The sequence below is a fragment of the Lolium perenne genome, chromosome 4 (assembly GCF_019359855.2).
Source record: "Lolium perenne isolate Kyuss_39 chromosome 4, Kyuss_2.0, whole genome shotgun sequence".
NCBI lineage: Eukaryota > Viridiplantae > Streptophyta > Magnoliopsida > Poales > Poaceae > Lolium > Lolium perenne.
The window spans coordinates 381,485,554-381,511,819 of NC_067247.2; the positions used below are offsets into that span (position 1 = coordinate 381,485,554).

Consider the following 26,266-nt stretch of genomic DNA (forward strand, 5'->3'; position numbering starts at 1 on the left):
CGGTCAAAGTTAATATCGCTTGACTTTTTAAAAAACTTATATGCACTACATTGTGGCAAGGAGCGAGTATGTGCAAAGGTGTCTGAACAAATTATCCTGGCCCGTACAGATGCATCGTGCAGCTCAGCCTCGGTGGACTGCGTACGAAGCCAAGCCCTGGCGTGCTTGCTTGCCAACTTCCTTTTGCTCAGATCTATGATTCTTTTCCCTTTTTTCTTTTTCTTTTACATGATGTGTGTATATTGATGTCTTTGTGATATTTTATTGGTGCAAAGGCTAAATATAATTGGTATCTTCGTGATGTTGTTATGTTTCTTTTATAAAAATTAGATCGATGCTTTTACTCAAACATGCTAGTAGTAAAATGCATCCAGGTTCGGACCCTGGCACTGTGGAAGCATTTATGTTTGATGTTCTGGAGCATTCAATGTAACCATAATTTCCGCAATCATTAGTTCCCTTACTCCAAAATCTTCCCTAGACGTTCTTGTGATGGTGTTTATTACTACCTTCGTTGAATAACGCTTATAAATTTAGTATAAAATAAAATCATGTTAAGTTTGAATATGTATATAGAAGAAAGTATTAAATTTTATAATATTAATTGGTATTTATTTTTGATTAAATTTATAGAACTTATTCAAACTTAGCATGATTTTTAATTAAATTTATGATCTTCATGAGCATTCAATGTAATTTTGTTTGCAATTATTAGTTCCCTGACTCCAAAATCTTATCTAGACGTTGCGTTGTGATGGTGTTTATTACTACTTCCGTTCTAATGGATAATGCTTACTAATTTAGCTAAAAGTAAAATCACACTGAATTTGACCATATATATATATAAGAAATTATTAACTTTAATAATATTAATTGGAATAGATTTTTAATTAAATTTATGGAACTTATTCATTAAAACGAATGTAGTACTGTACTTTTTTTTTCGTCACACAGATAGATGTTTTAACTTTATCTAAATTTTGATATAACTACATGGAATTAGAAAAAATATTACGATGGTCACTACAGATGCATCGTGCGGTGCGGCACGACCACGGTGGACTCCGTAGGAAGCCAAGGCATGGCGTGCTTGCTGGCGACGTGAAACGCTGCGCCTTTTTCGCACGAACGCACCCGACGACGTCTCAGTGGCAGGTCTCCGTAAATAACCCCAAGATTCGCGTCTGCTCCCCCCACCAGCGTTGTCCTCTTCCCACTTCCCACCCGGAGCTCCTCCCTCCCAAGTCCCAACTGCCAAGTAAGTGCCAACTCAAATCCCCACTCCTCCTCCGCCTCCCGCGCCGCTGATCACCTCGCCCGCCGACAAGCCCGCCCCGCCCCGCCGCTTGCGCGCTCCGCTCCAACCTCCCGACGGCGGTTTCTAGAAGCTCCGGGGCTCCGCTCTTGCGCCTCGGGCACGGAAGGACGTCGCTGGCGGTGGCCTCTCCTCCAAAGGCGGCGCGCGGACTCGCTGGGGTTTTTCCGCCCGCGGCGCTTTGAGTCAGCAAGGTGCGTAGTCGCTCTCTCAGCCGCCCCGTCCCGTCTCCCACTTCCGTTGAAGCTTCGAGAACGTTCTAGAACTCCCCAAAGCTGACCTTCTCGTCTCGTACCATGTCAGGTCCTTCAACGCAGCACGCGCCGGGAAACGGCGAAAGGCCCTGCTGGAACTTCGGGAGTCCCGGCGACGGGCTAGGTCGGGAGCTCGGTTACAGCCGATTTCTGAAACCGGTTAGTTCATCGGTTCCTCTCATGCCCGAACCGGTTGGTGGAATTGGCGTGACGCGAGGAGCAAAGGTAATGCTTGCTTACGCCCCCGCCTTCTAGAACCTGGAACAGTCTCGATGCTCTGTTCAACCTCTCAGTTTGTGTGTGTGTGTGGGTGCAGGTGAGAGCGGCGGTGACGGGGAGCGGCGGCCGCGATGACGTCGCTGTCGCGGACGCTGTCCCGGGCCGGGCCGATGCAGCCGCCGGGGCCTCGCAGGATTCTCAGGACGCAGACGGCCGTCAACCTCGGCGAGCCCATCTTCGACAGCGAGGTGGTGCCGTCGTCGCTCGTGGAGATCGCGCCCATCCTCCGTGTGGCCAACGAGGTCGAGGCGTCCAACCCACGAGTCGCATACCTCTGTAAGCCATCTGCCATCCTCTCTGCTTTTCAACAGTGTACCTAGTACTAGAACAGATACAGTTAACACAACGCTGCTTACACTGTCTCCTGATAGTGTAAAAGCTAGTTAATACTAATCATGGCATGGGGTGGGAATATGGGATGCCGCACTACTAGTGGAGTACTACTAGCCATGCCCTTCCACTTATAGGCTATAATGGTCCATTCTTGTTCTACTCCGCATTGATGTGTATGTCTGCAATGATGGATAGGTCGATTCTACGCATTTGAAAAGGCTCACAGACTTGATCCAACTTCAAGCGGTCGAGGCGTCAGGCAATTCAAGACTGCTCTCTTACAACGGCTGGAAAGGGTATGAGTTTTCAGTAATTCTAGTATTGCGTAGTTGTTTTCATCTATCCCCCACCTACAGATGTCCTACCCGTTTACTGCTGACGTCGTAGTTGTTTCATCTATCCCCCACCTACAGATGTCCTACCCGTTTACTGCTGACGTGGTATTTGTTTCATCTAGCCCCCACCTACAGATGTCCTACCCATTTACCGCTGACGTTGATTCTTCATATGCCTTCATACCATCTCTGGCATGCGCCGTTTTTCTCTACCAGTTTGTTTTATGCTTTTCTACTAACATTTTCTGCACTTGCTGATAATTTCATCGGTTTACATCATCTTGTAAGTGTGAGTCTTGCATTGTGCTTCCGATTAAGCAATAAATCGCCCTTTTATCGAACAAATTGTGCTTCAGATTAGATTTCACATGGATAACAAAGTGTCTTGCTTGAACTAAGACCCAACCATGTTATGAGATTATACATTTCACTGGCTGTTGATTTTTTTTTTCTTTAGGAGAATGTACCCACCTTGACCGGAAGGGCCCAAAAGAGTGATGCACGGGAAATACAGACCTTCTATCAACACTACTACAAAAAATATATCCAGGCACTTCAAAATGCTTCTGACCAAGTCGATCGGTATATTACTGTCTTATTATATTTGATAATTTTCCTTGTTAGTTGATGTGGCTGCTTTTATATTTATATCATTCATGCAGTGCTCAACTTATCAAAGCCTACCAGACCGCTAATGTTCTATTTGAGGTTTTAAAAGCTGTCACTCAACAGCATTCTGTTAAAGTTGACGATGAGGTAATTGACTTCCCTTCGACCCTGTTGCGCTTTGGTGACCTCGATAATACTCCTATAACAAGTGGCAGCAATTACCAGCTAAATTTTGTTCCTCCTTAGATCTTGGAAGCTGCTGATGAGGTTAAAGAGAAGACAAAAATATATCTTCCTTTTAACATTCTCCCTCTTGATCCAGACAGTGGCAATCAGGCACTCATGAAATTGCCAGAGGTTTCTTTTTCCACTCTTCCTTTTTATGGAAGTACCCTGTTGACTTGTCCAAGTAAAGTATTTTATGGTGTTTTCTCTACCTTTTAAGATCCAAGCTGCTGCTACCGCTCTTCGCAATACTAGAGGTCTTCCACTACCCAAAAATTATGAGCGTAAGGTTAACGAGGACCTCTTGGATTGGCTACAAGCTATGTTTGGCTTTCAGGAAAGGCAGTCTAAATTTATTTTTGTAACCGTATAACTTTAGGCTTTATATTGTTCATGTTGACTTTTGACCAATTTGTTTCCTTATATCTGATGTTTCATTAACCTCTCAACATGCAGACAGATAACGTCTCTAATCAGAGGGAGCATCTGATTTTACTTCTTGCTAACATACATATACGCAAAAATCCAAAGACCGATGAACATTCAAAGGTTTTTTTTGTCTGTATACATTCAAACCTAGATTGAACAGTTCTTTCTTGACTTTCACCACTGGTATATGCCATCTGTGAGATCTGATGTTTCACAACTCCCGCTGCAGTTGGATGATAATGCGCTGAATGATGTGATGAAAAAGTTGTTTAAGAACTACAAAAAGTGGTGCAAATATCTTGGTCGGAAGAGTAGCCTTTGGTGACTTCCTCAAAACCCTATTTTATATCCTGTTGTCCAATTTTTCTGCTTTGAATGTTTGTAAAGTTTTTTGTTTGGAGATAGACTCTTCTGTCATGGTTCCTTATGTCTGCTTAGTGGATTGAATCTCCATCACCATAAAATCATTAGGAAGTTGGTAAAATTGTTACACAAATCACACACAAATGTATAAGATATTAAGATAAATGACATTTTGTGCACCAAACTGAACAAACTGCTGTCATACCTTTTTTCTGGTACTCAAAATTGCAAAAGTTCATCATTGTAAAGCATATTAAACACGGAGGTGTAAACTGTAATGCTTGTTATACCAGCCAACAGTTCCTAACCACAGGTGGTCGTTGGCCCACCCTACCAATTCAAGTAAGACAATGTTCGTCACGTTCTTCAAGGAATATCTAGCGCACACCAAAAGTATTAGGTTGAAACACGACTGTTCATGGAATGCCATATGGGTGTGTGGATTGGACATCAATCTTAGGGTACAGACTCAATTTGATTAACTATTATAATTATATGCTGGGGATGTATCTAGTGCGAATAAAAGATAGTAAGATTCATAGTTTCCTCCTGTTACGATCTTAATCACTGATAATGAAAGGAAGGTGGAAATCTGCCTTGAGATGTTTTGCCCTAAAACACACCAGATTCCTACGTTGGAAAACCAGTATTGGATTTTTCTGAAAAAGGGATAATAATCCAGCTGTACTCCACAGCTAGTCAACCTCTGATTCTCTGTTTTGTCTTTCTCAACAATAGGTTGCCAACAATTCAGCAAGAGGTGCAACAACGGAAATTACTGTATATGGGTCTGTACCTTCTTATCTGGGGTGAAGCTGCAAATTTGCGATTTATGCCAGAATGTGTTTGCTACATATATCATCATGTATGATGTGGAAAAATAATTACTTTCTTCATCTCAAGTTCTCATTTTCCCTCAAAAGTTTCTGTATAGTTAGCTGTCAGATGCACTTTACCATCTTTATACATTTTCCCATTCATGGTCATCAATTGGTTCATGTTTGTCATATCGGTCTAGGACTGCTATAAACTATACATGGATAAAAAACCTTAGCCTTTCTGATGAATATCAGTAAGTAATGAAGTTCTTCGATATAAATGGATATAAACTATTCATTTTCCCATATCGGTCTAGGACTGCTATAAACTATACATGGATAAAAAACCTTAGCCTTTCGGATGAATATCAGTAAGTAATGAAGTTCTTGGATATAAATGGATACATGCAACATGCCTCTAATGAACTTGTTTATGTTGATACTGAGAGTGTTAGCGGTGCCTTTTCCTAAGCATTGACTAACCCCCATATTATTATTCACATCTGCATTTGACTTGTGAATGACATATCCGGGGTTGGTGCAAGAAAAACATAGCAGTGTAAACACTCTGGGCATATTTTCATTATATGTGCTATACCCTATTAGAAATTATTATTCATTGAGGGAACACCAGATAACCAACTAATAATCTTAGGGGATACATTGGCTTAATTGTACATTAGATCTTATCAGAGGCATAATCTAATAATGGATATAAATATTTGATTTGGAGTCCAGTGTCATCTCTGTGTTAATGTAGTAGTTTATTTATAAAATTTGTTGACCGCGTTCTAGTTTTTTTTCGAAATGGGGATACCCCAGCCTCTGCATCAAAATGATGCATATGGCCGCTTTCTAGTGCTTATCCTGTTACATATGCCACTGATAACCATTGAGTATGAACTTCAAGAAAAAAATCTGTGTAGCATTCACTATATACTGATATATGGTATTGTTATCAGTATCATAATACAATTCTTTGAAAAGTAAAAATATGGAAACATGAGGTACATCAATTTAAATAAATATCTTCATGTGAATGTGATATTTTATTCTCGGATAATTTGAAACAAAGGCGCAATCTACTTTTATGGTCTGTTCTGCTAGGATATCATTGCTTGTGTAGAATTCTGAGTTCGCAACCTTGCTATATTAATAGAGTGTTTGCAGAGTTCTGTACTTGAGTCATGAAATACTACAATGTTTTTTCTATTTTAAGATTGTGGTCAGCTGTGCACCTTTTCTTCTAGTGTGCCCACAAAAAGGTTCATCTTAAAGTATGATAGCTTTGCAATGGGCTAACAATTCTAGTGCATAATTTTTTATAGATGGCATTTGAAATGTATGGCATGCTAGCTGGAAATGTGAGTGCCTTGACGGGTGAATATGTGAAGCCAGCCTATGGCGGTGAGAAAGAAGCCTTTCTGAAAAAGGTTATCACTCCAATTTACACTACCATTGCAAAGGTACACTTTGGCTTTGCTCTCAACCGTCATCTGACTGTCTCACTTGTGTTTTATGCTTCTTCACTTGCTACAGTTTTAAGTATTTCACAATCATTTTCAGGAAGCTGATAGGGGAAAAATAGAAAAAGGAAATCATTCTCAGTGGAGAAACTACGACGATCTTAATGAATATTTTTGGTATGAGTTTTTCCTGACTTTATAGTTTATTATAACTCTGCTTTCTAGATTTTATATCTGTCAACTTGCAGGTCTACTGACTGCTTTAAGCTTGGTTGGCCTATGCGAGCTGATGCTGATTTTTTTTGTCAACCTACAAATCCACCTGATGAAAGAAATGAAGTAAGCCCAATTTTTTGTATGAGCTGTTGCAAATGCTGAATTATTGTTTTATGCCATTGCAAGATTCCCTTTTAGTTTTGCATGCTACTGCCGTCAGTTTCCCTCTAGCAGTGTTACTTTTTTTTGCATGAGAAAATTAAGGTACACCTCCAACTTGGATAGCAGCATCTCATGGTCTTTACAAACAAAAGAAGCATCGCATGGATCGGGTGCAAGTGGTTTGTCTGCAACAAGTGACACTTGGAGTTTCGAGCCTCTTGTTTTTTAGATAAAAGGCATGGACTGCCCGACTTTAAATTAATAAAGCCCTCAGGTTCAACATAGACATAGTTTAAACATTACATGCTGCGGCATACAGCTTCGCCAAACAAACGAACTAGAAAGGGTAGCGAACATCATCAGGGGCGCCGAAGTAACTCAGGTGGCTTGGCCATTCCTTCTTGGGGCCGCTGCGTCGTGAAGAAGATTGAGCTCGGCGACCGCGTATGTAGAAAATGCTGTTAAATACTTGATTTTCTAAAAAAAAATATGACTATGTCATGTGAAAAAAGAGAGAAATGACAGGGTTTCCATTTTTTTTACAGGATACAAATTTCATATTTTTCCACGAGTATTTTAGGTCCCCATATTGCAAGTTCATAACTTGCTATGCTCTACTCCATGGATTTTTTTAATGATTTTTTGGGAACTCCAAAGTGTGTCAATAAATAATGTGTTGTAGGCCCAACTACTTGCGCCAAAGTGAAATCCGAACATCATGGCAAACAACGCCGTTAAGTGTGCCAGCCTCCCTCGGGCGCTTGATGATACCTTGTGGGTGATACCTGCTCTAGGTGATCGCTTTCACAGGGTGGTCAAATTTTGCCCTGCCACAGCCATACATCTCGATAGACATGCAGCTGCTACAATGAGTGATCTTTCCGGTAAAAGACAATTTATTGAATTGATCAATGGTATCCAGCCCTAGCCTGCTGTGTCTGTGCTGTGATTCGTTGATCTTGGTAAGCGAGGATAGTAGAGATGCATGGAGACAGGTGTGCGCACGTTTATTTATAGGGAGTGCATCCGGGCACCATGGATGAGGGGTTTAGGTAAGGGGAAGATAGGTGACTTGAGTTGAGGTGAAGTCTACCGCATCCTTTGTATGCCTCTTGTCTTGGGGAGCATCCAGATGTAGCTTTCGGTGTCCTCTAGTTGGGTTTGGATTTTTACAGTTTGAGGGTTTTTGGCCCATGGTCGAAGAGATAATTTGCATCTGAAGAAATTACACGGTCTACCCCTGGTAAATTCCAAAAATATAAATGAGAGTACTTTGTCATAAACAGTAAGTCAAAATGATTCTTTTTGCAGTATAAGACAACTTTCACAATGGCATATAAATATTTGAAAAGGTATAGTGGTGGCATATTCAAAATAAATGCCCATTTAGCACTGGCCTAAGCGTTACCATGTTATGTTCTTATTTCCTTGAAGTACAACAATAGCCAGTGTAACTCTTTATTTTCAGAGCACAGTAAGATCTGACAAGCAGAAAGGGAAGGTCAATTTTGTCGAGCTAAGGTCATTTTGGCACATATTCAGGAGTTTTGATAGAATGTGGAACTTCTTTATTATAGCTCTTCAGGTATTTTCTTTTATTTTGGTGTTAATTTCCTGTTCTTGCAGATTTCATAACATCATTTCCTTCATCCTTTTGATGATTCAAATGCATTAAGTTCAGAAATGATTTATATGGAAGACACTTAAACAACCTATGATCTGTTAGATATCTGAAATATTATTTTCAGCTTAATACACCTATTGATTTTTATTATTATTTCAGATTATGGTAATTCTTGCTTGGAGTGAAGGAGGTTCATTAGGTAATGTTTTTGATCCTCTGGTTTTCAAGAGGATCTTGAGCATCTTTATCACTTCTGCCATACTAAATCTTGGACAAGGTATGTAATCTTGATTCCAACCTGCTACACTATATCTCTTGTTACCCATCTACCTTTTTTTTGAAAACATTCTTATTTTGCTTGATTCTTGCGTGCCGCCCGTGCTTCTTCTCCCTCTTATAGATGCTTCAACCCTCAAAAATCTTATATGTAATTTTCCATGTAGTTTGTCTAATTCCATTGCAGAAAGAGGAGTTTATGAAACAACAGCCAAAAAAAAGAGAAGAAAAAAGAAGGCCAGCATATCCTCCTGACATAAGAGTTCGTAGGTACTTAGAAGCGGTAGTTTAGTTGCCTCGTCTCTGATATGGGTTTAAATCACGGGTGGCAAAGATGCTGAAGTTTTGGAAAATACTCGCATTGCGATCTCCCTGGAGGCAAGCAGATGACTAGGGTTGGTGGTAGAATATCACTTCTGAATATGATGCACTTTTGAATGAGACAGAGTAAACTATACCTAATTTTGTTTCGAGAAAACGCGAAGGACCTTTGCGTCTCTTTTCATTGAATAGATAGAGTTTGCTCCTGCCATTTGGTACAAGTTTGATTAAGTTTAGTAAATTTGGAAGGAATGTATCATGGCAGAAGTTTTACACATGACGACTTGCTATGGAGGGAGTTTCTAGTGTAGCAATAAGATCTTTCATTGAGCATAAAGCTGTAATAACACCCATTCATGATTGTTATGTAGTTTGGTCAAGTTCATCTGTGATTTGAGTACTTGTTGGTATTTACAGCTACACTTGATATAATCTTTAATTGGAGGGCCAGGAGAATGATGGAATCTTCAGTCAAGCTGAGATATGTCCTGAAGTTTATATTGGCGGCTCTGTGGGTGATACTACTGCCGGTTACGTATGCATACATCTGGGAGAATCCAACAGGAATTATTAGGGCCATCAAAAACTGGTTTGGAAATGGTCGAAATCAACCATCACTCTTTGTCATTGCAGCAGTCATATACTTGTTGCCCAATATGCTAGGTGCTGCACTTTTTGTTTTACCAATTCTTCGCCGGATACTTGAAAGTTCAGATTACAAGTTCATGAGGTTGATCATGTGGTGGTCTCAGGTAACATACATTTGAGTCAATTCTGCTAATGCCCTTTAATCTTGTGCTGATATTTATTGTAAACAACAATATTACGGTAAACCATCAAAAGCATAATTATTTGTAAAATCCCTTTATTTTCTCTATTTCTCTCGATTGCTTATATGATGAGAAAAGCAACTATAGATTGGAAATCACTTTACGTTTGCTAAGACTCAAATTATTCTGATAAAGTGAACTAATATTAAGAAAAGGGAGATATTTTAAAACTAAATATATATAGTAATGAATGATGAAAATGCACAACAAAGATATAAATTAATTATGTGAAAATTAAATTTAATATATAATGTGTAGAAAGATACAATATGTTTGAAAATATTGACCTTCTGATTTATTTTTTATTTTGGTTTTGAATTATCTTATTAGTTTGTAAGATACCTCTTGGTGTAATTTAATTTTTTTTATTGATGCCACATATTGAGTATTTTTCTGAAATTCCAGTACAAGTCTTACAAATCATTTAATAATATCTAGTTGAACATTGTGAACTTATGTTGTGTGCATTTTTGCAGCCTCGCCTTTTTGTTGGTAGGGGAATGCATGAAAGCCCCTTTTCACTTTTCATGTAAGAGTGCATATGTTATTTCTCACTACATATTGGGTCCAGGATAATTACTTATACATATACAATTGCAAGGTCGTACATTAACATGTTCATGTTTCGGTGTTTCTAGGTACACCATGTTTTGGGTTGCTCTTCTTTTGACAAAGTTTGTATTTAGCTACTATATCGAGGTAATTATATACAGGCATTATCATTTTGTCCTTGTTTATGTCAATAACTTTCAGCCAGAATAGTGAAACATTTTTTGTGTTTCAGGCTCAAATTAGTTGTGTTTGGCCACAGCGAGGTCATTGGTAGTTATTTTAGATTTCTTACTTACCATTTTTTTTTGGAATATTAACTTACTGAACACAACTGAGTCTAGTGTCTTCCAATATGAGGCATTCTTCCCTGTACACAGTAATTTTTTTGGGGTGAACTTCTATTTCTTGTTGGCATATCAGTGACAGCAATGTAGCGAGTACAACATACTCGGCTAGGTTTATGAAAATAGGAGGCTACATAATCAGTCAATCATAAAGTAAAAACATCTAAATTGTTGAGGCTCATATAGTTATTCTACATACTTCAAGTAGGTCCTTAAACTTCAAAATTTGCACAGTTGCTTACTTCCCAAAGAACTGTTTGCACCATGATTTGGCATTGAATAGAATATGGGATTAACGATCCTGATGTGACATCCAAGTGCTGCTAAAAAGCCCGCCTTAACGCGAGCATACCATTTAAAAAGAGCCAAAAGATCTGTTTTGATCATCCACCTAAATATTTCACAGCAATAGTAAACCTCAGTTTTCAGTTGCTACTGCACTTATAGCCAACTAATAGTTATAATGCCACTAGATTTTTGATTGATCATCCAGTTTAAGGGTCGACATTAGTTTTGCAAGTCCAGTAAGTTATTATGTTGCCATGCTAGCACTTTATTATCTAAATAAGGAGTCAATGACCTAGGTGAAAATAACTTGAGAGTTTATGAACCTAAATGAAATCTCAGGGCAAGTCCAGGGATCTTCCAAGTTTAGCAACAGAAGCCATACTTTTCAACAAATACAGGTTAAGGAGTATATAGTTTCATAAATTTATTTGCTATACACTTCGAATATGTTGCACCTTATAAGATAGAACATACGGAAACCATGATGATCTGATCCCTCGAAGCAACATATCCCAATAAAGTGGTGCGTTGCATTTGAAGTTGGGGAGTGTTTGAACCTAATTGATTTTAAACGATGTGAATTTTAAGATTTGTGCAAATAAATATGTTTACTTTGAACAATTGTATCTCTGACTCAATTATCCGTGCTTACTATTGTAGATCAAGCCTCTTGTTGTCCCCACCAAGGATATCATGAAATTACCTATAAATCATTTCCGGTGGCATGAGTTTTTTCCAAGAGGTATTTATCTCATGTAGGTTATTTGTTTTGTTTTGTTTATAACATTCCTAAATTATATTATGCAGCGAAGGGAAACATTGGTGTTGTGATTGCACTTTGGGTTCCAATCATTTTGGTACATTCACTTCCTTTGTTTTCCCATGAATTTCACTTTAGCCATATAATTGCTTATGAAAAGTATGAGGCAGCCACTATATGACAGTCGGACTTGTGTAGCAAAGGGAGCACTGAAGTGATTATGGGCATTTTTTTTTTGCTTTCTAGGTGTATTTCATGGACACGCAAATTTGGTATACAATCTTCTCCACTCTATTTGGTGGAATTTATGGTGCTTTCCAACGACTTGGAGAGGTTTGTTTATTAATTGTTCAGTCATGTCTATTTATAATTCTTCAGATAGACTTTATTCTCAGAAATGGTTTTCTTCTGTTAGCTCTTGAGTAATTTCTCAACATTGTTCGTTTTGTACATGCAGTTTGATGTATCTTTTTCTTGTAGCCATTTTTCCTGTGAAAGAGGGAAACCTTTCACAGAAATCTTGGGCTAATTATTATATAGTTTAGAGAGAAGTAATGTACTTGTGTGGCTGTAGGTAGTGCTCGTGCTCAATGGGTGGTTTAGACTTCACATACTTTGAGCTGCCAACTGAATTTTTCATCTTTCAGCATTTCCTGATTAATTATTTTCATCCTGTACATAGTACTCGTTCTCAACAGGTGGCTTAGACTTCAATGTGCCACCGGGGTGGATTGTTTGGTGAGGTTGCTACTGGCATGTGGGGGGGGGGAGGACTTTTCCTGATCGAAATGATGCATACAGCCTTATAGCCCTTCTGCATGCCATCCCTAAGCCATTTCTGCACAGCACCGCCGCCACTGGTGCAGGATCTGTACATGACATGATTTTTTTGTGTTGATTCAGTGAACTGTTTGTGCTATATGGAAAATTTGCTCATTAAGCTACAGAAGTAGCCCAAAAGGATGCTGAGTTGAAAATGATACACTAACCCCAAATAAGATCTCATTCTAGTTACCTAACTATTGTCTCGGAGTTTCATATGAATAATTGTAGTTTCTGAAAAGAAATTATTTACAAATAACTTTCCTTTTCTGGATGAGTCAGATTCGCACCCTTGGAATGCTGCGATCTCGCTTTGATTCAATACCTTTAGCCGTGCATGACTGTCTAGTTCCGGCTGAAACATCTGATGGAAGACGGAAGAAAGGTCTAAAGTCTAATTTACAGAAGCGTTTTAAGGAGGTACTCCTACACTTTGTTTACAAATTCTTGCACTTTGTTGTTAGAGTTCTAACTTTTTTGAAATATATTGTTAATGATACAACATTTTAGATGAAGCACGAAGATAAAGAGAAGGTAGCTGCAAGATTTGCACAGATGTGGAATGAAATTGTCTCTAGCTTTCGGGAAGAAGACCTTATAGACAACAGGTGATTATCTGTATGGACTATAAGTTTTCAACTGCACTTATGTTTTCTGACCACAAGTGCTCCATTTTTAACATAGGGAGAAGGAGCTGCTACTTGTTCCTTATGTGGCTGATAAGGGTCTTCGTGTTATGCAATGGCCACCATTTTTGCTTGCCAGCATGGTTCTTCTCTTCTTTTACTTTATTTATTTATTTGTAGTTAGTTTATGAGAAGCAGTCTTTATTGCTCTCTGTTCTGAATAACGTGAATTGACAGGTCCCCATAGCTGTTGATATGGCTAAAGATAGCAATGGCAAAGACCGGGACTTGAAAAAGAGGATTGAAAATGATTACTATTTTTCTTGTGCAATTGAAGAATGCTATGCATCATGCAAAAATATCATCAATGATCTTGTGCAGGGTGAACCGGAGAAAAGGTATTTCTCCTATATCTGTGTTATGAGTCCTAGACTTTATCTGTTAAACTTGGGGAGGAATAGTACATTTGATCCACGGTGTACTTGATGCTATTTTATTGTTGCTGTTTTCAGGGTCATAAATATAATTTTCGATGAAGTTGAAAAATGTATTGCTGAGGACAAAGTTATTACAGATTTGAATATGAAATCTCTGCCAGATCTCTATGATAAGTTTGTTGAACTGGTAGACTTCTTGGTATGTATGCCATCTTTTCAATTGCAAAATTGGTAAATACTTTGTATGTACGGAATTTTAAATTTTAAAAAAATGAAGTTACAAATAAATTAGTATAAATTATATTTCCTTTTCTACTTTCTAACAAATTACTGGAAAGAGTGCAATTTATTTTCCTTAAGCACAAATATGGTTTCATTCCTGGAAATTTTGCATATCAATACAAAGCAATATCATTTACTATGTTGGGTTTTAATGTGGCATTCTTCCTTTTCCTTATTATGTGTTGGTAGTGTATAATAATAGCAGATTGATCTGATGTCTTCTCATGCTACCTTAGAACTCTGTACCGGAGGAACTAATGTTTGAGAGGTCGCCAATCTGGTTTGCGACTTTATCTTTCATTGGCTTGGATAAAAACGCTGACACAACAACTGAATCACGTTTTTGTAGATTTTGGGGAAAATTTCTGGATGGGATGGTCCCTTGGACCTCCACACCCTTCTATATATAGCTAATACATATTGACTCATACACTAGAGTACTCGACACTCTTCTAGGATAGACTCCACTAAAAATACTCTACTAGGACACTACCACTACTTAATTTCCAGCACTTTTCAACACTCTACTAGCAGCAGTCTTTTCTTGTTTTTGTGAATCTGAGCCAATCAGGATGGTCTGTCTTTTGCTGCAATCAGCTCGAAACTGGAACTTTGTAGACCCCACTATGATACAGAGTGGCGGACTGGCGGTGGTTTTCGGAATGCTATTCATAACACATTAGTGGTGGTCCTAATGATTTGTGCCAGTACATGACACCTTGTTTTTTTGGAAAATAGCACTGAGATCGTGCATTGCTACAAAAAAACAGACAAAGCCAAGAAGTTAGGCCATGGTCGTGGGGATTCGGAAGAGTTTTGGTGTCAGACCATTTTGTGGTCCCGTCAAATAATAGATGGCGAAAAGACAAGGATTCTAGCGCAACCAAATGACCATTTAGAGGTGGTTTGATGTGAGGCATAATTTTGAATTTTGCATGGGATGTTGGGCAATAAGGATGAGATGCAGCATGAGGACAGTAGTCGGGGAATAAATACGGCAGGGGGAAAGGGTCGTTCCTAGTGGTAGTCATGGGTGCTCAAATAAAGAGTGTCGATCCTATGAGAGTAAGAGCGCATTTTTTTTTCGCGAAAACGCAAAAGACTTGCGTTTCGATGCATTGATAGATAGAAAAGGTTATATGTACATGTCCACAAAGGGACCAACACCCCGCACTACAACTCGACCCAAGAAAGGAGACCTAGTCTAGGGGAGGATCTGGTGGACACCCCGGGCTCCCGCGCTCGCCCACTGTTGCGCCTCGGTCTTGATGTCGTTGAGCAGGGAAGGCACTGAAGGCTGTGCGTTGTCAAAGATCGCAGCATTCCGGTGCTTCCAGATCCACCACGCCGTGAGCATGATTATCGACGATGTACCTTTGCGCAACTGGCGAGGAGCGGTCCGCACCGTCTGCGACCACCACTCCACGAAGTCCCCCTCAGAAGCCGGAGGCCCTGAGGTGGATCGAATCCACGAGAGGACCTCGAACCAGATCGTCCTGGAGAATGAGCATCCAGTGAGTAGATGCGTCATAGTCTCCTCGGACTGGTCACACAGCGGGCATCTGGGCGCATGTGGTAGACCACGACGCGCCAGCCTCTCACCCGTCCAACACCTGTCCAGGCAGGCCAGCCATATAAAGAATTTCACCCTAGGGGGCGCCCAGGATCTCCAGTTCAACTCCCATGATGCTGAGGTGATCCCCCCCTGGAAGAGGACCTCATAGCAAGAATGGGAGGTGTACTGGCCGTCTGTCGTCCACAACCAGGTCAGCGTGTCTTGTTCCTCCGAAAGCTGGACTTCCCTCAATCTGCCCCAAAGTTGCACATATTGCCATAGTGCAAGGGGAATTGGTGCTCCAGCTATGTCGGGAATCCAAGTGCGGTCTACCAGTGCCTGACGCACCGTACGCACCTTCCTGCGCCGTTTAGGAACCAGCGCGAACACCTCTGGCGCCATCTCCTTGATGGACCTGCCGTCCAGCCAACGGTCCTCCCAGAAGAGAGCGGACTCTCCGTTACCCACTATCATCGAGGTGGAGGCCGCAAAGATGTCCAGCTCTGCCTTCGAGAACTGCATGTCCAGCCCGCGCCATGGCCGTCGGGGGTCCGTGTGCATCCTCCATAGCCACCGCACCCTAAGGCTTATGGCCATCCGTGCAAGGTCGGGGATTCCCAGCCCCCCTAGGTTAAGCGGTCGGCACACCCTTGCCCAGTTCACGTGGCAGTGACCTCCATTGGCCTCAGCCCGGCCCACCCAGAGGAACCCTCGTAGGATCTTGTTGATCTGTTTGAGGGTCTTTTTTTTCAGGGCCAGTACCATTAGCTGGTGCAGCGGGATTGCCGCGAGTACAGCTCGGATCAGCGCCAAACGTCCGGCTTGCGGCATCATGGATGCCCGCCATGTCGGTAGTTTGTCAGCTAGCCTGTCCAAAAGCGGCTGGAAAGTCTCGGCCGACAGACGCCTAGTAGACAGGGGAATGCCCAGGTACTTCACCCAGGTACTTCACCGGAAAAGGCGCTAGCTGGCACTCCATGTGCCCCGCAGTAGCCACAGCTTCCTCATCCGAACAGGCAATAGGGGACACCGAGCACTTAGCGAAGTTGGTGCGTAGACCACAAGCCTGTCCAAAAAGCTCCAGGATGCCGCGGACCGCCCTCAAGTCTGCCTCGTCCGGGTGACAGAAGATCACCACATCATCCGCATATAGCGACACAGAGGTCGCCATATCTCGCCGCGCCAACCGTCGCAGCATACCCAGCTCAGCTGCCTTGGCGAGCACCTTGTTGAGCGAGTTCATCACTAGGACAAACAACGATGGCGACAGGGGGTCCCCCTGTCTCAGTCCCCTCCGATGCCAGATCGGGGGGCCTGGCTCGCCATTGAGCATCACCCGAGTACTGGCCGTGGCCAGCAGCAGAGAGACAATCTCTCGAAACCTCGGCCCAAACCCTATCTTCTGGAGAACCTCCATGAGGAAACCCCAGGATACCGAGTCGAAAGCCCGAGCAATATCCAGCTTCAGCATCACCCTCGGCTCCTTCCCTCTGTGCAGGAAACGAGCTGTCTGCTGGACCAACATGAAGTTGTCGTGGATGCACCTTTTGCGAATGAAGGTGCATTGGTTGCGATCCACCAGCGACTCCATCCGAGGTGCCAGCCTAGTCGCCAAAGTTTTCGCCACCAACTTGGCAAAGATATGAATAAGACTTATCGGCCTGTAATCACCTAGCGCCATGGCGTCCGGGCGCTTGGGCAGCAGGACCAGCAGGGCCTGGTTAAGGCCTTGGAATCCGCGCCCACACATCGTGTAAAGCTTGTCAAAGGCCGCCATGAAGTCAGCCCTGACCACCCCCAGCATCTCTGGAGGAACTCAGCCGTGAACCCGTCGGGGCCGGGAGCCTTGCCTGGCGGCAAGTGCCTGATCACTTCCCAAACCTCTTCCTCCGTGAACGCTATCTCGAGCTCGGAGAGGTCCTCTGGTGCGGTGCCCAGGAAGTCCAACTCCAGCGAGTGCGCCCTCGCTACCGAAGTGCCAAGCAGGCCCTCAAAGTGCGCGAAGGTAGCTTCAGCCATGGCCGCCGCATGCTGGTGGAAGAAGGCCGTGTTGGCGTCCCCCTCCCTTAGCCATGCTATTTTTGCCCGCTGGCGAGCCATCGTCCGCTCGAGTGAGGCCAGTCCTAAGTAGGCTTGCTTGAGGTGCGCTCGGAGTCGACGCTCATCGGGGGTGAGCAGTCGAGATTCCATGGCGATGTCCAACCTCAGCACCACCTCCCGCGCTATCATAAGCTGCAGTTTGATGCATCCAACCTTTTTGTCGCTCCAGCTCATGAGACGGCGCGCTGTGAGCTTCAACTTAGCAGTGAGTCGCCGGAAGGGGTCAGTGTCCCCCTAGACCACATCCCAGGCGCTCTGGACCACCTCGTCAAACCCGTCAAGCCGCAGCCAGAAACGTTCGAACTGGAACCTCTTCCGCCCCGCCGACTGTGTGGTACAGTCAAGGAGGAGGGGGCAATGATCTGCCACAACCGTCGCCAAGCAGCGCAGACTGCAGCTACTGTGGAGCTCCTCCCAAGCCACCGTGACAAACACCCGGTCAAGCCGAACTAGAGTAGGAGTTTCACGTTCGTTCGACCATGTGCAACATCGACCATGCAGGTAGATCTCCTTCAGCTCGCAGTCGTTCAAGAAGCGGCGAAATCTGCCCATCATCCTACGGTTTAGATTACGGTTGTTCTTATCCTCATCTCGGTAGATCATGTTGAAGTCCCCACAAAGCGCCCATGGGCCTTGATGGGTTCTGCGAATATCGCGAAGCTCATCCAGGAAGGCGATCTTGTCAGCCTCCGCCTGTGGCCCGTAAACGCAGGTCAGCCACCACCATGGTTCCCCTCCTAAGGGTGCCACCCTAGCAGTGATACTATTAGCACCTATGTGGGCGCTGTCGAGCTGCACCACCCTGCTCATCCAGGCCACAATCACCCCACCCCGTGTACCAGACGCAGGCAAGCAGAAGTACGCATCAAAGTCCGCGCCTAGCACTTCCATAACAATGGCAGGGTTACAACTGATAGCTTTGTCTCCTGGAGACAGACGATAGACGCACCCGTGGTACCTACTACACTCCTAACACCCGTACGCCTCGCGCGATCATTAAGGCCTCGCACGTTGGCCACCATCACCTTAGGTTCGTATAACATTGGCAGTAAGAGCGCATTTTTTGTGTGTTTTTGCCAAAAAAGAGAAAACGTCGGTTCCACATATGACTATAGCATTGGCAGTGCATTATGTTTATTTGATGTCTTTTGCATGAGTGATAACCCCACCTGTGTGGATGATTGTAGTTGCTTATTCAATTTCTTTGTAAGTTGTCTGTACCACATATATTATACAACAGTGGTGGTGGTAGAGTGAACTCACCACCAACTTTAAACTTTACAAGGAGGAAAGATGCATCGTTGCACTAGCAGACATACTATAGCCACGAGTCCACGAGCAGGGTGCAGTTTACTTAACAATAGAACAGCATTGCATGCATGGTGCATCAAGGAACTATCTAGATCTTTACAATGTTGCCCACTTTTACGGATGTCGGTTGGTAAAATCAAATTATCTGAGGCTAGATGCATCTATGGTGCAAAGGTCAGGGATAATAAAGCCTCCATTTTCTAAGAAAACACTCATGCTATCCTTTTGGATATCTTCCATTACGTAATGTTTGTTACACATGCTAGCATAAATGTAGTCTCCATCCACATGTTTGTGCAACAAGATTCTGCTGTTCTGCGTCATCATGTTCAGTTTTTTCTTCCATCTTTCTTCTGTTGTTGATATCAGAAAAGGAATGATGATAAAGAAAGGGATTCCGTCATAAAGATTTTTCAAGATATGCTAGAGGTTGTAACGAGAGATATAATGGAGGACCAACTTCCTAGGTACAAATGTTTTTTTAATATTGTGCAAATATCACTGACAATGGCGTACCATGGTAGCTTACTATTTAGTGTTCATATCATTAGTAACTTCTTTTTGTTGTTTGTCATTGTTTCTTTTGCAACGTGGCAGTGTTTTGGAGTCAACTCATGGGGGTTCATATCGAAGACCTGAGGGAACGACAACATGGGATCAAGAATATCAGTTATTCCAACCATCTGGAGCTATCAAGTTTCCCCTACAAGTCACAGATGCTTGGATAGAAAAGGTTTAGTGAAGAAGTATTTAAAATTTGAGAAACCGTGGATGCCTGTTATTTTTATGAGGTGCAATATTTCCTAGAATAGGCCAACAGGGACTATTTCCTGACCAAGTTGCTCCATTCTAAATACTTTCCAACAACAAAATTATTCTCGTTTCCGTTTCTGCGTGTTCTAAGGAAGCCGGGTCTTTTTCCTATCGTCTAAAGATATAATTCTTGCTCCAGGTAAAAAGGCTTGAATTGCTGCTCACTGTGAAAGAATCTGCTATGGACGTTCCTTCAAATCTCGAAGCCAGAAGGCGTCTTACATTTTTCACCAATTCTTTGTTTATGAATATGCCTGATGCTCCTAAAGTCCGAAACACACTTTCATTCTCGTAAGTTCTTATATTTAACTTGCATATCAATTTTACTAATCTTCTTTTAACCTTGCATTCATCACTTTTTTTTTCAAACTGTGGTCAAGTATATAGATCTACTTTAGTGATTTGTTTTTGTAAGTTGCAAATAGAAGTTTAATATCGGCTCGAAATGATAAGGTCTTGTTAGCCTCCTCTTTATCTTTTATTTTCATCTGTTTCTGTTTCACGTGTCTGATACTTGCTGTTATTAATGATAAGGTTTCATTTTTGTCTGCAGCGCATTGACCCCGTATTACAATGAGCATGTACTTTTTTCAATAAAAGAGCTTGAGGAGGAAAATGAAGACGGAGTTTCCACTCTGTTCTACCTACAGAAAATTTACCCAGGTTGAAGAGGAAGAGGAAGAACATTTTATCCTTGTCCTAACAATAAATTATATTCTGGAATTGTTGGGCATTTACTGTGTATGATTATGGCCATGTATTCAGATGAATGGAAGAACTTTCAGGAAAGGGTTGGTTGGGAGGAAGACCTTAAAGATAATGAAGAACTGATGGAGGAGCTTCGTTTATGGGCTTCATACAGAGGTCAAACGCTAACTCGAACAGGTACTACTGGTTAACATTTATTGGTTGAATCCAGCTACATTGTCACCCTTTTCCAAATAAATGCTAATTTCTCAGTTTTACCTGATAATGCTTAATTTAATATTATTTGAATGATCTGAAACAGTTAGAGGCATGATGTACTACCGAAAAGCTTTAATTCTTGAAGCATTTCTAGATATGGCCAAACATGAAGGTAATATGACAATAGTTTTCTTTTTGTACGTATAGCCTCCATTATTTCCCCAGCCAAACTCAAATGGAAAGAAGAGAGGCGTGATGCCATTACTAGTGCATGATTTAATGATTGCAACATGGGTTTTATGCAGACCTCATGGAAGGATATAAAGCAGCTGAGTCAATATCAGATGAAGAGTGGAAGATACAGCAGAGGTCCTTGCTTGCTCAATGTGAAGCATTGGCTGATATGAAGTTCACCTACGTGGTATCATGTCAGCAATATGGAAATGACAAGCGTTCTGCTCTTCCTAACGCACAAGACATATTACAACTAATGAGAACGTAAATGATCCTTTTGCGTATATGTGCATAAAATAGAGTATATATTTTGGGGAATACCATTCAGCATTGCATATCTTGATGTAACCTGCATGAAATTTTCTGACATTTTAAAAAAATCTCAAAATATTTGTGGGCATAGATGAAAGGGTAATTGTATGTCCCTGAGAAATTCCATTATCAAACTAGATTGCATTTGCGAGAAACATAAAACATAGAAGAAATCAAAGGAAATAGTGTCAGAAGCCTTACGTATCACCATGGAAACTTAACTTTCTTTTATATTTCGAGATGCAATACCATTTGATCATGAAATTACGCAGTTTCTCAGCATACACTTTCCCCTACTTGTATATTAAACCACACAAAATTCATAATTTCACATAAGTGTACACTTGATATTTACCCTTTTTATAATTTGATAGTATATGCCTGCCATCTGTGTTTAAAATTTTCCTCCGAAGTGTAACGTAATTGCTGGAGTTATATTTTTCGCAGGTACCCTTCTCTCCGTGTAGCATATATTGACAAGGTCGAAGATAGAGTAGGAGAGAAGAAAATAGAGACAGCTTATTACTCCACTTTGGTAAAGGTTGCTCTAACTAAGGATTCCGAATCTGCAGATCCAGTACAAAATCTTGATCAGGTAACGATATCCCAATTTGATCAGGCTGTGCTGCTGAAATTTTGTAAAATCATGTTCTGCGCAGATCATAAATTTTACTAATAGAAAGTGCAGCACAGAACAAAAATACAAACTTTTTTTTCCTGAAATTAATATGGGCCTGAAACAAGTGAAGGAAGATACAAAAAATGTGAACATTGCAATTTAGCTTCGAACAAATAAATAAACTAGGAAAGAGAAAGAGGTATTGTCAACTATCTTCTAGGTGCCGAAAATGGTGGGAGTAGTCTTTCTTAGCCTAGTTGTCTCACACAGGTCATTAGATGAGAAATATAGTCTACTATTTCTTCGAACTTATTTGTGAAATTTAGTCTGATTAGAAAAATTGTCAAGGCTATAACATTGCTCATGTGAACACATTTTGTTTATGTTTCCAAGGTTATCTACCGCATAAAACTTCCAGGCCCTGCATTGTTGGGAGAAGGAAAGCCCGAAAATCAAAATCATGCAATAATTTTCACCCGTGGTGAAGGCCTGCAAACTATAGATATGAACCAGGTATCTCCCACCATGCTGGTGGTGCTTTTTTGTGAAATTGTGCTAACGCCTTTAGTCAAACTCACTTACTTGTCATCATGCCTTTTATTTCGTAGGATAACTATATGGAAGAGGCACTTAAAATGAGAAATTTGCTTCAAGAGTTCCTTACAGTACATGGAGTCCGGCATCCATCTATACTTGGAGTTAGGGAGCACATCTTTACTGGCAGGTCGATTACTGGTGTAGTGCGCAATTGAGATTTTCTTTTTTGTTCTTTATGCATCTTATACCTCTCTTTTTCTTCAATGATGCAGTGTCTCCTCCCTTGCATGGTTTATGTCTAATCAGGAGCACAGTTTTGTGACTATTGGGCAACGACTACTTGCAGACCCTCTGAAGTGAGATCTTTTCCTATTAGCTATTTCATGATAACATTTGCATTTAAAAAAAATGAATGAACATAAATAGTCTGTAATATTTATTCTGACAATCACACAAGGAAAATGGCAAAGCAAACACATCATAAATTTCATGTGAGGGTCCGCTGAACGGTAACCCCTTCAAATTAAGACACATAAAGGAATGCAACCACCAAATTTAATTTGTATTGTCGATCCTGTAAATGTACCAACACAGAACACAGAAGTTAATAACTAAAAACCATGGTGCTTCAAACTTCTGCGTATTGAAGTTAAACCAAAGGGAGAAGTGCAGCAACTCAAACAACATATAGACATGAGTTCTGCTAGAGTACTTTTTAGTTTGGATAATTATTATACCTTCCTGTCTGAACATTTGTTTTAAGCATAGCAGCTTACCTTTGTTGTAAATTCAGTTCAGCTACAATTTGATCTATTGCATTTTGACAGAAACAGTAAGAAACAGATAGTAGAAAATGTATATGGCTATCTTTGGGTGAAGAAACACCAAATTCGAAGTAATAAAGGTTTTATTAGTAACTTCATTAAATCTAGCCTTTCTGTAACTCATTTTTATTGTGTATTAATCAACTATGACAAGATAATATGCTTCAAGGTAATGCCTCACAAAGGCATGATTGACAAATGACATGACTAAGTTGCGAACCAGGGAATATATGGCTCACATTTTTAGTTTCTTATATCGCATAATTTCTTGTTATGTACTAAGTTTCATAATCTAATTTTCAAGTAATAAGTTCTCTTTTTGGACTGCATCTAAGTCAATTACTGGATTTGTCTAGGGTTCGGTTCCACTATGGCCACCCTGATGTATTTGATAGGATTTTTCATCTATCAAGGGGTGGTGTCAGTAAGGCATCAAGGAGTATCAACTTAAGTGAAGATATTTTCGCAGGTTTGTCTCATGATTTAATCTTGTGATCAGTGATGTTCTTTAGGTAAAATTCACCATGTCATTTAAAGGGTGTAATTTTAGTATTTTCTTTTATGCCTATGGAGTTCATATCCCCCACACCCAAAAAAGTAACAGTTAGGAATTAAAGAGATTCTTTGCGGAAGAGAACAAATTGTAAAATAGATATCAGTAGTATATATTAATGCCTCTTGTATTCAATATTTCAGGCTATAACTCAACACTCCGTGGAGGCAATGTAACACATCATGAATATATGCAAGTTGGTAAGGGAAGAGATGTTGGGCTAAATCAGATCTCCAAGTTTGAGGCTAAGGTGGCAAACGGAAATGGCGAACAGACCCTTAGCCGTGATATCTACCGGCTTGGGCACCGGTTCGATTTCTTCAGGATGCTTTCATGCTACTTCACCACTGTGGGATTTTATTTCAGTACACTGGTATGACCAATTGTGTTGATTTTAATCTGCAAATATGAGTCGTTTTATCCCTAAACTTACTTCATTCCAAATATAGGCTGTTCTGCAACTTGGGGGGCATATTTGCCTCATTACATTGTACACTTTTTGATTCATATTGATATTCCCATCAATAATTTCATTTGCCAAAGCTAAACTGACGTGCATTTGCAATTTGAGTATACTGGTACAATGAACTACAGTTTTTTCTGACACCTTTCACTCCTCTCAGTTGACAGTTGTCACAGTTTATGTATTTCTGTATGGACGCCTTTATCTTGCTCTCAGTGGACTTGAAGAAGGGCTTTCGTCTCAGCGGAAATTCAGTCATAATCATGCTCTTCAGGTTGCTCTTGCCTCGCAGTCTCTTGTTCAGCTTGGTTTTCTGATGGCCCTGCCCATGATGATGGAAATTGGCCTTGAAAAAGGATTTGGCCAGGCACTAAGTGAATTTATAATGATGAACTTGCAATTGGCAGCTGTATTTTTTACATTTTCACTTGGCACTAAGACTCACTATTATGGACGCATGCTGCTTCATGGAGGTGCTCAGTACAGAAGTACCGGTCGGGGCTTCGTTGTCTTTCATGCTAAGTTTGCAGAGAACTACAGGCTATATTCTCGTAGCCACTTTGTTAAAGGCATCGAGTTGATGATTCTGCTCATCATTTATGAACTATTTGGTCATTCTTCCCACTCCACAGTTGCTTATATATTTGTTACGTTCACGATGTGGTTCCTAGTGTTGACATGGCTATTTGGACCCTTTTTGTTCAACCCCTCGGGATTTGAGTGGGCGAAAATTTTGGACGATTGGTCTGACTGGAATAAGTGGATCAGCAATAGTGGTGGGATTGGTGTGTCACCAGAAAAGAGCTGGGAATCCTGGTGGGAGATGGAGCAGGAGCATCTGAAGCATTCGGGAATAATTGGACTCATCTTTGAGATAATTTTGTCCCTGCGGTTTTTCCTTTATCAGTATGGCCTTGTTTACCACTTAAATGTCACAGAAGACAAGAGTATCTTGGTATGCTTCTGTTCAAAGAGTATTTGGATTGTGTTAGCCTGCTAGGCAGTTTGGTGGGTATCTAACGTTCTTTATTTTGTTACTTCCAGGTATACTTATTTTCATGGCTTGTAATTTTGGGGGTGTTGGTTATTATGAAGGTGAGCAAGAGTGTTTGTTTTGTAAACAGAACATGAATCATACAATACGATGGCTTTAGGATAATAGCACCATATCCTGTTAACATCATATTTCTAGAAGTTATGTTGGCTAAATTTCCTCTCCTAAATAGATTCCTCTCTTTTCAGATTATATCTGTCGGAAGGCGGAGGTTTGGCGCGAGTTTTCAGCTATTCTTCCGTCTGATCAAGTTCATGATATTTGTTTCGTTCGCCGCTGTTTTGGTTGTGTTGATACTAATTCTTCACATGACTATACGAGACATCTTTGTCTGCATCCTGGCATTCTTGCCCACCGGATGGGGAATACTGCTGGTTCGTCTTTCTCCTGCTTGTGCTGTGCCTGTTTCATCTACTAACAGTATTATGCTTTCTCCTATCTGGCTTATGCTTCTGTTGGTTTCTTATCGCTGCTCCATCACTTTCAGATTGCACAAGCTTGCAGGTCTATTCTTAAGGTAGCAGGGCTATGGGGATCTGTCCGTGCGCTGGCACGGGCGTACGAGGTAATCATGGGGGTACTCCTCTTTACACCAATCACGGTTCTGTCATGGTTCCCCTTCGTCTCCGAGTTCCAGACGCGGATGCTGTTCAATCAAGCCTTCAGTAGAGGACTTCAAATTTCCAGGATTCTTGGTGGTCAGAAGAAGGAGCGGGCGGCTAGCACCAAAGACTAGCTTAGCTCTTGTGCCCAGTTGCCAGCCCTTGTCAAGATCTAGTACTTCCGAATACTTAGGTTGTACATATTCCGCAGGGTATAGTGTAGTATAGTATGGTATATTTATTGTGACTACAGCCTCGTACTACAAGTTATGCTTCTTGGTGACATAAGAAATCATGATTGGGCTTAGACATTTCTTGTGTAAATGGTACAAATATTAATATGGACAATTTACCAATGAGTAGGAGTTTATAACATTTGTCTTTGTTCACTTTGATCATGTGATGCAGTACCGCATT

The 26,266-nt window shown here is 41.2% G+C and overlaps 1 protein-coding gene across 1 annotated transcript; it reads left to right on the top strand.

Moving 5' to 3' along the window:
- The first annotated feature begins 1,239 nt into the window (after nucleotides 1-1,239).
- On the top strand, nucleotides 1,240-26,238 carry LOC127297241 (callose synthase 3). Its single transcript, XM_051327537.1, has 44 exons — nucleotides 1,240-1,509; nucleotides 1,619-1,794; nucleotides 1,886-2,124; nucleotides 2,377-2,477; nucleotides 2,974-3,098; nucleotides 3,179-3,272; nucleotides 3,372-3,482; nucleotides 3,571-3,684; nucleotides 3,804-3,899; nucleotides 4,009-4,100; nucleotides 4,881-5,007; nucleotides 6,289-6,426; nucleotides 6,527-6,603; nucleotides 6,675-6,765; nucleotides 8,273-8,389; nucleotides 8,588-8,705; nucleotides 9,443-9,777; nucleotides 10,332-10,384; nucleotides 10,494-10,554; nucleotides 11,700-11,781; nucleotides 11,847-11,896; nucleotides 12,046-12,132; nucleotides 12,904-13,041; nucleotides 13,132-13,229; nucleotides 13,306-13,390; nucleotides 13,485-13,645; nucleotides 13,760-13,883; nucleotides 19,302-19,399; nucleotides 19,530-19,665; nucleotides 19,885-20,036; nucleotides 20,299-20,408; nucleotides 20,511-20,630; nucleotides 20,755-20,823; nucleotides 20,957-21,149; nucleotides 21,645-21,792; nucleotides 22,210-22,329; nucleotides 22,425-22,540; nucleotides 22,626-22,709; nucleotides 23,534-23,646; nucleotides 23,874-24,103; nucleotides 24,354-25,148; nucleotides 25,238-25,288; nucleotides 25,436-25,621; nucleotides 25,735-26,238. The coding sequence occupies exons 3-44, from the start codon at nucleotides 1,920-1,922 to the stop codon at nucleotides 25,981-25,983; spliced, it is 5,850 nt and encodes a 1,949-aa protein (XP_051183497.1). The 5' UTR covers nucleotides 1,240-1,509; nucleotides 1,619-1,794; nucleotides 1,886-1,919; the 3' UTR covers nucleotides 25,984-26,238.
- The last annotated feature ends 28 nt before the right edge of the window (nucleotides 26,239-26,266 follow it).